The following is a 16,920-nucleotide window of genomic DNA, read 5'->3' on the forward strand; positions in this document are numbered from 1 at the left end:
CGCCTTCATCTAAAATGCGGCTGCCGCATGTTTTGCTTCAGAATGCGGCCGCCACATTCTCGTCCAAAACCTCAGAGAGTGTCAAAGCCTTGACAACACCCGTGACAGTTATTTTCCATATGCAGAAATGATGCGCTGTAAATGACCAACCCAAACAGAAGCGCCGAGGAATGAAATTGTGATAGTAGCACCGGTTCCTTGAATTATGTCGTGCGAAGCGACGAGAACAAAGGTGGGTAAGTGGGGCGGGGGGGGGGGGGGGGTTGCGGAAAAAAATTTCGGGGGGGGGGGGGGTTTGAAACCCCCCAACCCCCCCCCCCCCTGGCTACGCCCCTGCGAATGACCCTGCCGAGCAGTATCGCCAGCAGTTTCCAACGGCGCGACCTTGATGCGGCCCAATCCACTTCGACGCCGCAGCGCCGCCCCAATATTTTCCACGTCGGGCGCCTCACTGCAAAGCATGCGCCGCCCCAGCCTGCGTCCCACTCGACCATATTCTTGTGCACTCTAGCCTGACAAACACCGTGACAGTTTTTTCCATATGCAGACATGATTCGCTGTAAATTATCAACCCAAACGGAAGCGCTCAGGAATGAAATTGTGATAGTAGCACTGGTTTGTTGAATTATGTCAGCGCGAAAGACGAGAACAAAGGGTGGGTAAGTGGGGAGGGGGGGGGTTGAACGCCCCCCCCCCCCCCCCCCCGCCTGGCTACGCCCCTGGTAGAATGAAAGCCCACACTGCGACCGCAATGCACGCGCAATCACCGAGCGGTATTAGAAAATAATAAAAAATAGATAAAGGAGAGAAAGGAAAGTAATTTATTCTTAAGGCACAATACATGTCATATGCAATTATGAACACCATTTGATCGGTCTGAACGCAAATACCAGCGCGCGAAGTAGTACGAATGACCCTGCCGAGCAGTTTCGTCAGCAGTTTCCAACGGCGCGATCTTGGTGCGGCCCAATCCACTTCGACCGCAGCGCCGCCCCAGTATTTTTCCACGTCGGGCGCCTCACTGCAAGCACTGCTACACTGTAGCACTGCAAAGCATGCGCCGCCTCAGCCGCTCGTCCCGCTCATCGTTCCATTACGGGGGCTAGTTCCATGGACTCCTGAGAAACTCTATGCACGGACTAGTTAACAAAGAGCAAGCAAATCGAACGCACTTTATGACGTACATCTGGCTCTTGCAGTTGCTTCCGCCGCATGCAGTAAGCAAATTCATGGCCTTTGAGATGCGTATTCATTACCGCGAGGACGGTGGGGTGTCGTTGGGTCATGGACACCACCTTGGTGCGCGCACTTCTTTATTCTATGGCGCGCACATGCAAGCAGCGCGAGTTTTCGTCGAATTCGTGTACTGTGGTGTTGGCTTGGTTCTCGTATCTTGTACTTGTTTAGAAGCTCTGAGCAGTGCTTTGAGTTGCGTACATTGCAGTGGGCCAATGGATACAGCCTCTAGTACACTGTAGCTATAGTGCCTAGAGCTACCGGGAGCTATCGATCGCAACGCAAAGGTGAGTGTAGCTGCTACTAGTGTTGTGCGATTGCCCGTTCTTTTGCTGAGACGTGTAGGAACAACCGGTGGTATAAAGTGATCTCGAAATGCCAGCGAGTGCGAGACGGTCTCTCCAGATTCGCGTGATCCATTCAATTCGTACTTTCGATGGACGCTGCTGCAGTTCCTTTAGTTTCTTGGAACAGTAGCTAGATTGCCACTGTTAGCGATGTGCAATAGGCGTGTGTTCCCACTTCTTTCTTTAGTCGCGATGTGAAAAAAACGGCCGGTAGCTCCTAGCCGGCAACACATGCATACATGTGCTCTCAGTTGAATTAGTGCCGGCAAATGCGGTCTCATTGTGTCTTTTTTTCTGCGCCTCTATGAGATGACTGTATAAGCTTTGCTTCTCCCATTTACTTATGCGGAGGTCACGGGATGGTTGTGCTGTTGTACTCAAGCAATGTGGTCGCCCACACGGCTGCATTTCATTCCCCGGTTCACCGCTGACCGCTCGAGTCACGCCAGCACCTTCCGTTTGTGGCACTGCAGGTAGCGACGGCGTACTTCCTTCACTCAGAGCTCTTATATGTAAGCTGTGGAGTTATGTTATTCCATGTGTACGTTCTGATCGAGCAGGCAAACCAACCCACTTGACTGCTGCTGCTGCTTACGGGTACTTACGAAAGTAAACATACACGAGTGTATGATCAGCTCATCGTTCTATGTATACACGTCCGTTGCTTTCGTTGTTACATCGCGTTCGTAACTTTGCGCAGCAAGAATCCAGATGAAACAGGCACCGTGTCATTGGCCTTGTTGCTGTTTTCGTCTGCGCTGTCGGGCTGTTTACAGCTAAAGTACTTTTGCACTGTTGCATGAGGTGCATATGTTTCTATTTGTGGCAGCAACATTGTGAAGTGCTCTAGGCCCAGACCTCTGGCTGTGTGTACAACACTTGTCTAATTTGTTTCACTGTGCTGCAGCTGTCTTTACAGCTTTTGATGATTTCTTCTGCTTGCACCGTATATTTGTTGGGCCAACTGTAGGCACCATTGCAAACTTTTGGTTACACACTCGAAGCAATAAAACGATACCTTAGAAGTGTTTTACCAAAACAATTTTTCAAATTGTTTTTTTATTAGAGGCGATAGAAGTGGTCTAAATTATTCCGGAGTCTTCCACTATTGCGTGCCTCATAATCAGAACGTTGTTTTGGCACGTGAAACCCCATAATCTAATCTTTTCTTGCCTTCTCACATACCGGAGCTAACGTGGCTACCAGAGCCGAGAGATGTACTGTGGCATCAAGCCCCACCTCCTTTTCTTCCTTCTCTTCTTTTCTTGCAATGCTGCACCTTCTGCATTGGATGATTAGTAATGGTGAGTGATGAAACAATCACTGAAAAGAGGCTTCTGGGCATGTGACAGTGAGTCTGGCAGGGAGGGAAGGGGCATGGTGTTTGGATTGGGATTTTATACTATGCAGACACAATTGTCAGCACGTCATGCGTACGTTATGCTTGTTTGTTAAATATGGCCAAAACCTGGTGAAGGGCCCTTTAAAAACCCAACTTAACAGTTCCTTGTTGACAACAAATATAGCCGAAAGTACCGATTGCTGCTGGTTTGCTCAGTCAAGAATCTGGTATGCCATTTGCTAGGGGCATGCTTGTTGGTTCTAATGCTGGTGCTGCTGCTGCAGAAATGGATTTAATTAAAAGTGGCCTGAGTCATGTATGACACCCTAGCATTATCATGCTAGACAGGTAGCAAGGCTTGTCCACAGATCTAACCTTTGATGCTTACAGTTAACTGTTGTGAGTTACCACAATAATTAAACCCATATTTAAAATCGTGTTGGCCAGAACACTTGTAATATTCTATTGCACTTGATGCCTGGTGCACTCACAAAGCACACAGGAGGAAAAGAATCTAGAAAACTTGTTTCTCTTTTGTGTGTTGGATGCTGTGTGCATTTTGAGTTTACGGCCGTATCAACAAATTTTATTATTATACGTGGTTCCTGCAGCGAGCATGTGCCATGAATGTGCAAGTAAAGTCTGCTCCAAACCTCATGTAGGTTTCAACATTGCACTTGATAATATGGTGCTTTGATGAAAGAAAACAGCGCTACCTTCATTTTTTTTTTCATCTCGAGATGAAGTGCTGAGAGTGTGTATATATTGAGAGTAGGTGCCTTGGGGATTTATCCCTATTTTAAAGGAAGTGCACCGATCGGCCTGCTGACCGCTACAACTGCTGATTAGTAGCACCTATTACTAGTACTAATTAATGAATTAACCTATTGGTCTGCTGGCAGGTACAAACTGCTCATTAACAGCAACAATTAGTGGTAATGAACAAATCGTATAAATAATTAAAAAGTCAAGGGGCACTTTTTCCTACGTGGGTGAATACGAAAGCATTGCTAAACCACCAAAGGTCGAGGGTTCAAGTGCCTTAATTAACTATCTTAATTAACACCAAGGGTAGTGGGTTCGACTGCCACCAAAAGTCGTGAATTCGAGTACTTCAACTCTATTATAATTAACTAGGCCTTAATTCACTTTAATTAACGCCAAGGGTAGTGAGTTCGACTGCCCTAACGGTCATGGGTTCCCGTGCCGTAATGAACATCATAATTAAACGTGACAATTCATTCTACCTTAACTGTGCCTTAATTAACTTCGCCTTAGCACCACAGGTCGTGGGTATGATTGCCTTAATTAAGTATATGTTAATTAACTGGGCCTTAATTCCACCATAATTAACACCAATAGTCGTGGGTTCGACTTACAACAATGGCTTTCTTAATTAAGTGTGCCTTAATTAATTTCACCTTAATTCACTCTGCCTTAATTAACTTTGCCTTAATGACGTCATCAACTGTCTCGATTGGCTCCCTTGAATTTTCGGACCATCGTATGGTCAGGCCAAAGCCGCCTACGCCGGATTTTCCGCTTCATGAGCCATAAATGCATTCACATGAATAATTAATCAGTACTAATCAGCAATGGCTGAATAGTGGAGCGCAGCGGATGGCCAGAGCTGCTGCGGACCTGGACTAAGGACTCTAAAGGCTGATTCACACTACGATGACACAAGAACGATTTTGGTCTGCCGACTGATGACGCGAGCAGTTTACAGGACGGGAAACACTGTGGCCAATGGTTCAAAGGAAGGAAAACGCTGTCTCCGGACTGCTTTCACGCCGATCTTGATTTTCGGGAACAAGAAAAAGCCTGCCAGCGACAGGTCAGGACTGCAGGGGGGCTGGCGCAGCTTTTCGAAGTTGTGCTTGGCCCAAAATCGGTGCCCTGTCGGCGTAGTGTGAATCAGCCTTAACAGCGCACTCTGGGGGAGCACAGCAGAATTTTCACATCTCAGTAAAGTTTTTCAATCGATCTGCTAAATGAAGGCTATACAAACATTAAAAAGGCATTAGAAAACTTTTGTTGCGTTTGTAAGTTGCGAAGTTGGCAGACCCGAGTGCCTTCGCCAACGCAGAGCTGCACCCGCGTAGAGCTACCTGCTGGGCTCCCGCCCTTTGGTGGCAAACCGAGGCTGGGGGGCCCGCGATATACAGCACCTATGGAGAGTTCAACAACTGAACGTAGTCTAGTAACGTTTAGCCTTGATGCCTCAAGGTAGCACACGAAGGTCTATTGGCCAGTTGCCTGCTTCAGCCTGCTTCCAAGATCACGTGCTGCGTGATGCCTGTGGTTGAAAGGATGGCTCTAGTTTGCCATCACAGCTGTGAGTGGTGCTGGCTAGCACTCCCACGGCTAGATTTAGTACACTTGCGCAATTACAGAAGAAAGCTGACATTAGCACTGTGGAGAGGAGGGCAGCAATGCTGCATGGTCGATTATCTCGACAGAGATGCAAGCATGAGTCATGTCGGATGGTAACTGATTGCGCCTTTATTGACTCTATCTTCTTTAACCCTTTCAGGGCTTTTTTAAACCTTCAGAATCATGAAGAGTGTATTGCTGCAGAAAAGATAAAAATTTTCAACTTAATGAAGTGTGCGTAATGTGGGCTCCATGCAAGAATTCTCAATAGAGTCATTAGATATGAGAACATCAACTGTCTCATGTCTAGCATACTTAGAAAGCACCCGTCCAACCACTTGAAATGGATGATGGAGTTAAAATATTGTGAAAAACAATGAAAGAAGAGGACCCGCTGCATATGACGCAGACACCCAGCCGTCTACCTTTGAAACCGCTTTACTAAAACACTGCCCACATATTATTGAATTTTTCAGTACAGGTCCAGAGAAGTGGTTAAGATGCTTGCAACACATTTAAGAAATTAATTATTTTCAGAGCCCTTGTCACGGCAAGCTTGAATCGCTTCGATGGCCCCAAAACGGACTGCTTTCACGCCGATCTTGATTTTCGGGAACAGGAAAAAGCCTGCCAGCGACAGGTCAGGACTGCAGGGGGGCTGGCGGCAGCTTTTCGAAGTTGTGCTTGGCCCAAAACTCAAGCGCGCAGAGATGTGTGGCCGTTGAGCATTGGCGTACTGGAACTACCAGGTATTGAGAGAAAGAAGGAAAAAAATCGACCAGATGGGAAGGCTGCGCATGGTGTGTTCCACCGAGGAGCAGGCTGCGTTTGAGCAACGGCACCGTGAACTCGCTTCGGGAAAGGGCTCGTCGCCGACTTGCCGAATTCTAGCGCGAGGGCTTCCGAAGCGCAGCCGAAACGTTACCGAAGAGCCGCGGACCCAAGTTGTGGGAGCGAGACCTTGAGGCCAAATGTCAGTGAAGAGCCGCTGACCCCGAGTTTAGGGCAAACGAAGCAGAACGCCTTGCCACAGCGTCATCTTGCCACAAGCTTCGCCTACCCCCATTTTCACGACAGGGGAAGGGCTGGTAATTTTTCTTAATCTCTCGAGCATATCCACATAATCCTCAGCACAGTAGCCTGATGCGCTGCCCATTCGACCATTAACCAGTGAGCCAGGTAGGCGGGAAAGCGTCAGATACAAATTTTGCATAGATAGAAACTAGAAACATACATGGATTCCTTGGCCGCCCAGAAAGTGTATGAAGTACTCTAAGACTGCTAACGCATAAAGCAACAAATCCTTCCTTTGGAGATGATTGGTGATGTTAATGCTAATTAGCAATCCATTTTATGATGGGTGTATAATTGGTGATATGTTTTAATGAACAGCACATACCCAGTGACCCAAGTTTGCGTGAATGAGGTTCATTGAAGAGAAGCACAGTGGCACATATCCAGTAGTGACCTAAGTTGCTCTCAAAGAGGTTCATTGAACAGCGGCACATATGCAGTGGCGGATGAGCAGTGGAACAATTTGGCTTCAAAGAGGTTCATTGAAGAACGTCACATTCCCAGTCGCATATACCCAGCTACCCAAGTTGGAATGCAACAGATTAATTCGAGAGTGCACGTACCCAGCGGCACATCACCTGCCCAAGTTGATGTGAAAGACGTCTATTGAAGAGTGACACACACTGTGCACATATTTAGTAACCCAAGTTGGTCCAATGGTTGGTTTCGAACACAGCACACTACCCATTCGACCAATGACTATCCAGTGACCCAAGTTTGCAGGAAAACATTTACATACACTCACAGGCAATCAGAATGACACCGAAAAATGTGTGAGTATCTCAAGATGGCTAGTCCGCATTAAAATTAACTTGGGCAGGCTATGAATGCGTAGGCCAGGTGATCTGTTAGAGTTACCGAATGGGTACGAAGGGAAGGGATGTGCAGTCATGGCCAGCAGACATTTAGATGGTGTGATGAAATGAGGAAATCTACAAGCATACGATGGCATCAACCAGGCGCAAGACTGGGGCGATTGGAGATCGCCGAGAGAGATCTTCATCCTGCAGTGGACATTTAACCCATTAGCTACCAGCGTGTCATGCAGGTCACGCAGATGTGCACGAAGCATTTCAATTTGTACAGGTTAAAAAAACCGTGCCCAACTTGCCCTAAAGGGCCTTTTGAGAGCTTAGGACACAGCTTACAGACACCAAGTGGCACAAATTGTCTGTTTATTTGGGAGCTGCTCAAGAAAGGTGGGAAATACTGGCTTGCAATTCGGCACGTCAAGATGCAACGTTTGCGTGGGTACATGTATTTTTCTTTCAGTATTTATTTCAGTTATAGCATGATCCACATGTCTCTCTATACCTCATGCTATACATGACTTCCAGTAATAATTTGTGAGAGATTGATGTTAGTTTATTTTGTGTACGAGCATGTTATTGTGTGTGTTGCCATATGGTCATTCTGGGCCTTTGGGCTCCCTTTATTGGGCTTCTTCGAATTTTCGGAGTTCTGGTAGCCTGCTGGCAGCCAGACGGCAGCGAGCTAGTTCCGGTTCTGATAGGAAGTCACGTGGGCTGGGATCCCAAGACGACCCGGAGCTGCCCGAAGTTTGGAAAATCGAACGCCGGGACAGCACTGGCCGCAGGGAGAAATGTAAACATGCTACATGCTACCAGCATGGCAGCAACCGGCGCGCACGTGGCGTAGTCGGCCCATTTCTGCGTTGCCAACTTGGAAATGTATAAGTTGCATTTAGGAATACGATCACTTTTGCGAGATTTCGCACGACTTGGCACAGGACGCTCACTGTGCAGCTCACTTAGCACAGCGCAATTAACGGCATGCGATGTGTCTGATTCCAAGACATGAAATCGCATCTATGTGATCCATCGCTTGAGGATGCCTGCTCATAATGCGATCACGTCGGCCACCGGCGACATTTGACATCATTTGACAAGACACGAAAAAGCAGGATATCGGGTGTGTCTTATATGCATAAAATTATGACATGCTTAAATTCGATGTTCAAAAAGTTTGGTTCGCCTGATGGTGCTTCTCTTAATTCTGCTCCTGTGCTGAAGGAGCTGGGACTGCGGCTGGCGCGTGAAAATGCACGCCGCCTGTAACCAAAGAAAAGCTTCACACGAAAAATAGTATTGATCGATCATGAGAGCAATAATAAAGCTAATGTATGTGTGGTCATTGCTCATCTCAACCAGTGCAATCCTTTAACATCAACGGCCTATATATATAGGTTAGAACGCATCGGTTTTGAGCTGCCATCCAAGATACGACGGAGAGACGGAGCGAACACGGGTTAGCTGCGATGCCTACACTAACTGCAGAAAAAAGACATATTGCCACATATACGCGAACAATGTGAAAAGGGATACCACCAGAAAATTACATGAACTGAAAAGGCACTGCAATAGTGTGGAATGAGCGTCTACAACTTCGACAACTTGCACGGAACACGATGAAGATACCATGCAATATGAGTAGCATGATCGAGAGCACAGCGTGCTGTTCACGTCCGCAGATAGCGCGTAAGCATTCCGGTCTCGGCGCTTAAGGAGCAGTAGGAAACAAAAAGAACGTGCACGATAACGGAGGCGGCAGATTTCCAATTGGTAACGTCCTTGGCGCCTCCCGCGTTTGACGATGGCGGCAAGGCGTCCAGAGGAGGACCTAAATAACGACTCTGCTATCGTAGCCCTTCTGGGACAGCCACGATGGCAATCAGGCAGCCGAACAAACGCTGCAGCGAATGCCCATACAGCCATGGCCGACGAATGTCACATGGCAAGAATTTCTTTGGAGAGCGTGGATGCGAGTCCAAAGGCAGTGGTTAGCTTGTGACGGATGGAACACGAACGAAGAATGTCGTCGACGACTTTGGACAGAAAGAGCGACCACGCGGTCAGCAGCTGTCGGGGAGCGCCGTGGTGAAGAATAACGTCGTAAAGTAGGAATTCCGCAACGTTGGCACAGCTTGTCGAGTGCCCGCGTGATCGTATCGTGTCGCGTAGTCCGTAGCGACGGCAATCCAAGTCAGAGATGTTGGGAATGGCCCGACAAAGCGGTATGTCGCTGGCGAGCGCTCAAGACTCGTCGGCGCACAGAGCGGTCTTCCGTTTGCTCCGAGATGTCCAGCTGATGAAGCTGTTCGAGGACAGTGGAACGGCGATTACAAATAGTAGATCTGGGCCATCCATAAGATGACGCTCTCATTTAATTGTCGTGGCTGGCTGGCTAAATCGGATATCAGACACATCCGCGAGAGTAGCCGGAAGCAGATCCAAAAAGTAAAACGATCGCTGGCTGGTTCTGGGGCAACCTGAGAAAAAGGTGCGGCCAAACAAGTATGGTCGAAACTTTCCGACAGCCCAAACCAGTGCGAGGCACTCGCGCTCAGTGATCGAAAATTTGCACTCCGAAGAGGAAAGAAGGCGACTGGCATAGGCGATGACGCGATCGCGTCATCGCCTATACTGAAGCTTCCAGCACGCTCTGGAGCCCGCAGGGTACGGGGCAACCTGTAAAAAGCGAAGGCGCTCTTGGCTCTGGCGCCCGCAGAGAACATCCAGAGAGCTAGCCAGAAGCTTCCAGCACGAGTAAAACGATCGCGCGGTGGACGTAAATCGAGACGACCCATTGTCCAACGCCAGCCCGTGGGTATGAAGTGCACGTGCTTTCAGACGACGGGATAATCGTGCGCTGGACAACACTGTTACAACAATTGTAAGCGCCGTACACAGTGTAGAGCCCATGTCATCTGCAGACAGATATTCCCGTGCTCAGTAGGAGAGGACCAAAGTGCCTTGTCCAGATGCTGTTGCCCTATATAACTGCTTTATGGGAGGCACAGACCAGATGGATGCAAACATAGGGGCCTACCAGATTGCAATTCGCGGCGAGAAATGGTGGTGGCTAATATTCACTTGCCTTTGGGATGTGGCCATAAGCAACGGTTGGGCGCTTATTCGCAGCACAGGGTCCAACATCACTCAGCTTGAATTCTGGAGGCAAAAAGGCCAAAGATACCTCAGAAGATGGGACAACAAGCCGAAAGGACCTGATCTCAAACAACGTCAAAGCCTTTTGGCGTTGCTTTTTGTAGTGCACGATATGACAAAGTGGCTCACTTTGTTGGAGCTGTACCCAACGGCAAAAGGCGCTGGTGGGCTAGGAGGCAATTGCAACAGCACAGTGCACTAAATGTGACATTGGCATTTGAATCCTATGCTTCGAACCATACCATACTAATTAGGTGTCCCACAAGTCCCTAATTATTTTTGTTTCGATGTGTCAAGGCCAGAAACAGAATTTGTCATGTGCTTTTTGCTGTAGCATAGGGGCCCAGCGTGACCATATAGTCACGGGCCATATTTTGTAAACTAAAGGCTCGTTCACACCGGAGGCGGAGCGGCAAAGCGGCCAAGCGGGCTTTTCAAAGCGGCGAGGCGGCGACCACGCGGGCCTGTTCAGACCAGACGGCTTGCCTGGCTGCCCGCGCCGCCGAGGAGGCGGAGCATCGAGCGCTTTCGCGGGGGACGTGTCGCCATCTCGTGGCACCGGTCGACCGCCCGTGCCCAGATCTCGCGCCGAGATACACCAGCGCCACCGTCGTCTGGCGTTCTGATTGGCTGCGGCAAAGCGGCGAGCTTGGGCGGGCGGCAAAAATCGGTCTGGGGGCGATCGGACTAGCCGCCTCGTTTTCCGCCCGCTTTCGCCGCCTGGAGAGGAGGTTTTCCCCGCTTTGCCGCTTGGCCGCTTTGCCGCTCCGCCTCCGGTGTGAACGAGCCTTAAGAGCACGTTCACAATGAAAGCTTTTGTGACTTAGACGCAGATACGGTACAAAATTACATTTGTTGCGATAAAACACGAAGAAAAAGAAACCGGTCTTTAATGGGTTAATGGGCTGATAGTGAAGACCTTGCGATCTTATAATTGGCTTGTATTAGTGTACACCAATAGCTTCAAAAAGTGTCACTATGTGAAATGAAAAACTTAAGCCTGAGATATGTACTGCTTAAATTTGAGATACATTCAAGCCTGCCATGCACCAACCTTACACAGAGAAAGGGTTGCCCTGCTTTCCAGTATTCAATGTGCATTGTCCTCTGTAGTCCTTTACTGAACCGAAATGTTTGTTTTGTGTTCCATGGTTATGCAATGTAATCTGCATCTTTTTTATTGATGTATTTGTCACTCGATGATGTAGCAGGACTTCATTTCCTCCAATAATTTTCTGCAGGCATGATGTCACAAAAGCTATGAGCCTGGGCATCACTGTTACCAAAGCGGCATGCCACACTCCTTCCAAAGTCATCACTCAAGTCGAAGTTGGCACGCAGTGCAGCTTGCCTCTGGCTGACAAGTCTAACGGGTGCTCCTTGAAAGCATGGAGCGTGTCAAGGAGCACGCAGACTATGGAGGTTGTGGATCAATCAAGCTGCAGCTCAGGTTGGCAGTAACCGGCACTTCTCTTACTTTTGATTGCTTGTCTGAGTTTGTGGTAAATGGCCAAGGGGGGGGGGGGTCTGCCTAGCTTGGTATGTATGACATTATATGTATGCATGGCATAGCTTGGTATGTACAGCCTAGCCCACTTACAATACCTGTTTTAACAATATATTGGATATAACAGTGAGCAGCCAATGCACTGTGATTTTTTGTTTGTGTTCTATGGTAAAATAAACCGTTTACGACAATGCTCCCACGCCACATTATCAGTTATAACAATTAAATCTGGCTACTGGTGTGTCTGCTGAAAACAAAAATGCAAAATCCTTGAGAAAAAGAATGCGAGCTGCTTCGTTACACTCGCCTTTGTGCTGTGCACCCCACATGGCACGCCTTCATCGCATTGACAGGTCTGGCCATTTTGAGCTGACAAGCGCAGGGCATGCAATGCATGCTAATGATCGCTCTGCTAAGTATTACATCCCTACACGCCGCGGAAAGAGCCCAAATTTGAAACCAAATGCCGTTTGCCCTTCTCTTTGTGGGCGCCACGCTTCCAGCTAGAAAGTCTAGATATATCGCGCTAGTGTGCCTACGTGCATGGCAGTGCTGTGACGTCACTCATAGTGACACATGACTTCGAGAATTATTGAAGGATGCATCAGTTATTTGTTTATATGTTGCTTCAATAGACAAATTGTTTATAAAAATAATAAAACATACAAACCGGATGTCCACGTGTTTTTCCTTCACTTTGTACCATAGCAAGAGAGATATACTTAAGTTTCATCTGCTTGTTCCCACGTCATGCAGTCTCGCCTGCAGAGAAAGAAACTTACTTCATTTTTTATCGTGTTCCAGTGCCGCGACCATACTCTTTCATCCTCTCACGCCGCCTGCCCCATTGCTCGTGATTGTGGCACTGATCAAGTGTTCTTGTGAAGAGCATCAAACGAGACAAATGCAACAGTTTGTGCGCCAGACCGTCACCGGAGTGTGCCACTCAGCAAAAATGCGCGCAAGAGAGAAAGAAAAAAAAGTAGAAGGCAGGGCCTGTGATGTAAGTGTCATGTGATCCTCTGGCTCTGGTTTGGGAGAATGGAGGGAGAGAATTTCGCCAGCGGAGGCTTGATGGGCAAGTGGAGAGAGAGTCGGTGTGAATGTTGACAGTGACGCTCACCTTCTTAAATTGTAGGTTCGCGCCACTTCAAATATTTATATCTCTGCTATTAATGAACTAATTTGAAAAGTTGTTGCTGTAGAACACTCCTTAGAGGGCATGTAACAACTTCCAGTGTTAACCAAAATTTGCTATGTGGCCTGGTGAGGGGCCCTTAGAAAAATAAATGAGTTGCTTCATCACGCCTTCTCGCATCCTTTCGTTGCAACACATCGCTTGCATTGTGCGCACCTCCCTTCCACCCGCTTGCCATTCAGAGCTGGGCGGGGTAGGGGGGACACAAAGGCGTACTGTGCAAGGTGCATGGCAGAAAGACAGGTGGCAAATTGGCTCTTGCTTTATCTTTGTTTCAGGCTATGTGATGAAGGCGTACCATGAGGGTGCGCGGCACAAAGGCGGTGTGGCGACGAAGCGGCTCGCATTTTTTTCTTTTCCTGGATTTTGTTTCCTTTTAGTTTCAGGGCAGACACCCAGTAACCGGATTTTTATAGCCAATAATGCACCATTGGGACATTGTAGTAAGTGGTTATTTTACCTCAGAAGACACACAAAAGTTGATCGTGCGCCAGCTGCTCATTGTTACACATCCGAGCATTGTTAAAAGCAGTAATGCTATAAGTGAGTTTGACTGTACTTCTTTCTATCGAATTAAAATGTTTGAATGTTTGTCCCTTTGCCTTCTTTTTTTATGCAACCGATTACTGTAGGATCGCGGTGATACGATCATGACCAATACCAATTTAGGGATGACGCGAATTTTTTAAAAGTCCCAGCCCAAGTCCATTAAATAAATTACAACTAGAGTTTCAAACCAAGCTAAATGAAAACGAGAACTGAACCTGAATTTTTGCCGGAACTGGAACTGAACCGAACCCGTACTTTTTCCGCCATTTTGGAACTGAACCCGAACCGGAACGAATCGAAGGAACTGTTCCGCACCACTTCCGGGAACGGAGATTTCGAGTAGAGCCGTCTGGTAAAGAGAGAACAGAGAACTTTATTTGCTCGAAGCATTGTTGAGAAAAACGGGAGACACTGACGAGAGATAATGTGGCAGCATCGTCGTCCGCACGCTCTGCACATCCGATAGAACCATCATAAGTAGATTTTATCAAATATCAGCCTCTTATAGTCACCATTTGTCGCAAGAAATCGGCGCACGTATGAAAAGCCTATGCGGCTTGAATAAGCACGCCGGCGTGCGCCGTAGAAGCCTCCAAACGATGGAGAAATCGACTTGCAGAATGCGTGTAGCCTTTACAGTGTTAAGTAAATCCATCTCCACTTTTCCTCATGGGCGGCAGCGCCGCGTCGAGAGAGGCGACTTGAATTCTGGAACTTGTTTATGCGCCTGACCAGTATTGACGTGTGCCCGGCGGGAAAGTGAGAACACTGTTGTACAGTGGATGCTACGACGTGGCACGTCGTATAAAAGGAAGATTAGCGCTGTCGCCGTTGTTTCCCTATAAATCAGTGAGTAATTATAGCCGTTCCTTCCCACTACCGGTCCTGTTAGCAGGTGGAAGGTGGGGAGAGTGAAATCCCTCTAAATGCCACCTGCCACGCTTCACAGGTGGATGCTGACGCTGATGCCGGAGAGTTTTTGACTGCTAACAGTGGTAATGCTCTCACGTTAAAGCTAAAACGCTGTTGAAACTAATAGGTACATGAAAAGCGTAAAATATGTGTGTGTGTGTGGCGAAATTTGATGATACCAAAAGATGGGATGGGCAGCAGGCTCTCTGCTACCCAGCGAAGTTGCCTGCCCGCCAAAGAGGCTGCCCACTTGCTAGTAGGCTGCCTGCCTGCCAGCCAGAGAATCAGGCGAGAATGCACGATTTGGAGAATGACCCGTCATTGCTGGCCAGAAGGTGGGGGAGCGTCGGTGGCATCGAGGCACTTCCCATTGACCAGGAGGCTACATGCCCCATTTGGAGACTAGGTGCGGCCCATCACTGGTCGGCGAGGAAGTGGAGCGCAAGGCGGCACCGCAGCGGCTACGTAGAGCCATTGTGTGTTTTTTCCTCAAGAAAACAACTGCGGAGTATGAAAACTGCAGGTTTATGAGCGAAGAGTAAAATAAGATTGAATTATATTAATGAACTAAAATAAACGAATAAAATAAACTGCGGCCATAAAGAATAATGCTTTCACATTCACACACGTAAGCAGCCTATTGTCTCTGCGAACCTTTTATTTGCTTCAGCTAGTGTTGTAATCATTGGCCTCCCATGGAAAACATTTTGCAGTGGATTGTAGTTGTTGGCCAAGTCAAAACATTTACAAAAGAAAGCTACGTCATGCGTCTGTTTTATACCGACGTGACAGAGAAACGAAACGCAGCACACAAGAGTAAAAAAAAAATCTTTTTTTTTTTTCGCCGAACACGTTTGAACCGGCTCGAACCAGAACGGAATGGTGCTCGGAAATTGAACCCGAAAAAATTCTGGTTCGACACCCTACTCACAACACGCTGAATTTCGAATGTTGCAAACCACTTTTGATGCCGCAGCAGATGATGCAAACAGTCAAACCGCTGCAAGGATTCTGGCAGAGCTGGCCAGGTGCCCCGGCACGCAGGTAGCCACAGAGCCGCAGATCTCTATTGCCGTTCTCATTTCTATTGCCAGGGTGACTTGCATCACTCTGCCATGACTCCCCCTCCCCGGAACAATAAACACTGCTGCTTTGGGCAGTAACAAGCAACTTGTTGGCAGTTTTCAAGTACCTTTTAACTTTATCAGGAGGCGGCAACCACTTGCAACACCTCCCCCCCCCCCCCTCGTATTGTCACATCAGCAAGATTGGTGGCATTCGCTTCATTTCTGTACTCCACGCCTTCCATCGTCTTTGGCACCTAGTGACAATATGAAACTTTTCTACCTTTGCCCACTGGGGTCAACATCGGTCTTTCCTTCTAAGTACCCGTCGAGGCTTTTCAGTTCCGAAGCTCTTTGTTGCTACCCGCCGCGGTCGTAGCAACAAAGATTGGCGTTGCGTTGCTAAGCCCGAGAGCGTGGCATAGAATCCCGGCCGCGGCAGCTGCATGTCGATGGGTCAAAATGCAAAAACGGACGTGTGCCATGCATGGGTGTATGTTAAAGCACTCCAGGTAGTCGAAATTAATCCCGAGCCCCCCACTACGGCATGCCTCATAATCATATTGCTACATGCATATTGCGTGTTTCTTGTGGACTACTACTACTTTTCATGAGTAGACCTTCGGTCGGTTATTGGAAAATTTCTGCGGGTGAAAAGGACCAAGAGAAGACCGTGTTCGTGACCCCTGATGGTCTATTTTCATTCAAAGTTAGCCATTCGGTCTATGCAACGCCCTAGCCACATTCGACGTATGATGGGACTCTTTCCTACAAGGGTTCAAATGGTCAGCATGCCTCTGCTACTTAGACGTGTTCTTGTATTTTTGCCTACATTTCAGACACACCTTGAGCACTTATCAGCTGTTCTTCAAGTCTTCCGCGAGGCTGGGCTCCAACTAAATTCCTCGAAGTGTCACTCGGTCGTCGACAGATTACAGTGCTGGGCCACCTCATAGACGCTTCCGGTATTCAACCAGACCCGAAGAAAATTCATGCTGTCATGTCTTTTCCTGGTACCTCAGTCTGTCAAAGACGTCCGAAGTTTTGTAGGACTCTGCTCCTACTTCCGATGGTTCATTAAGACTTTAAAGACTTCGTAGCGATTGCCGACCACTTACTGATCTTCTGAAGAAGGACGTGCCATTTATGTGGATCCCGCTCAAACTGCCACGTTGCCACCTGACAAACTTTTCACCACGCACCTATACTTGCAACTTTGACCCGTCCTCTGCTACAGAGGTCCCTACCAATGCCAGTGGTCACGGTATCGGAGCCGTCTTAGCCCAGCACCACAGGGACGTGATCGTGTTATCGCCTACGCGAGCTGCCTCCTCACAGCAGCGGCGG

At 48.1% G+C, this 16,920-nt stretch overlaps 1 protein-coding gene across 1 annotated transcript; it reads left to right on the plus strand.

The window, feature by feature from the left end:
- Positions 1-1,891: 1,891 nt before the first annotated feature.
- On the plus strand, positions 1,892-13,353 carry LOC125941941 (uncharacterized; the record flags this gene model as incomplete). The annotated part of the gene is made up of 3 exons (XM_049659822.1): positions 1,892-2,056; positions 11,585-11,793; positions 13,327-13,353. Coding segments are annotated over exons 1-3 (325 nt in total), but the record flags the coding sequence as incomplete, so codon positions are not given.
- Positions 13,354-16,920: the final 3,567 nt, after the last annotated feature.

The sequence above is a fragment of the Dermacentor silvarum genome, unplaced genomic scaffold, assembly GCF_013339745.2.
Source record: "Dermacentor silvarum isolate Dsil-2018 unplaced genomic scaffold, BIME_Dsil_1.4 Seq6583, whole genome shotgun sequence".
In the NCBI taxonomy this organism is placed as follows: Eukaryota; Metazoa; Arthropoda; class Arachnida; order Ixodida; family Ixodidae; genus Dermacentor; species Dermacentor silvarum.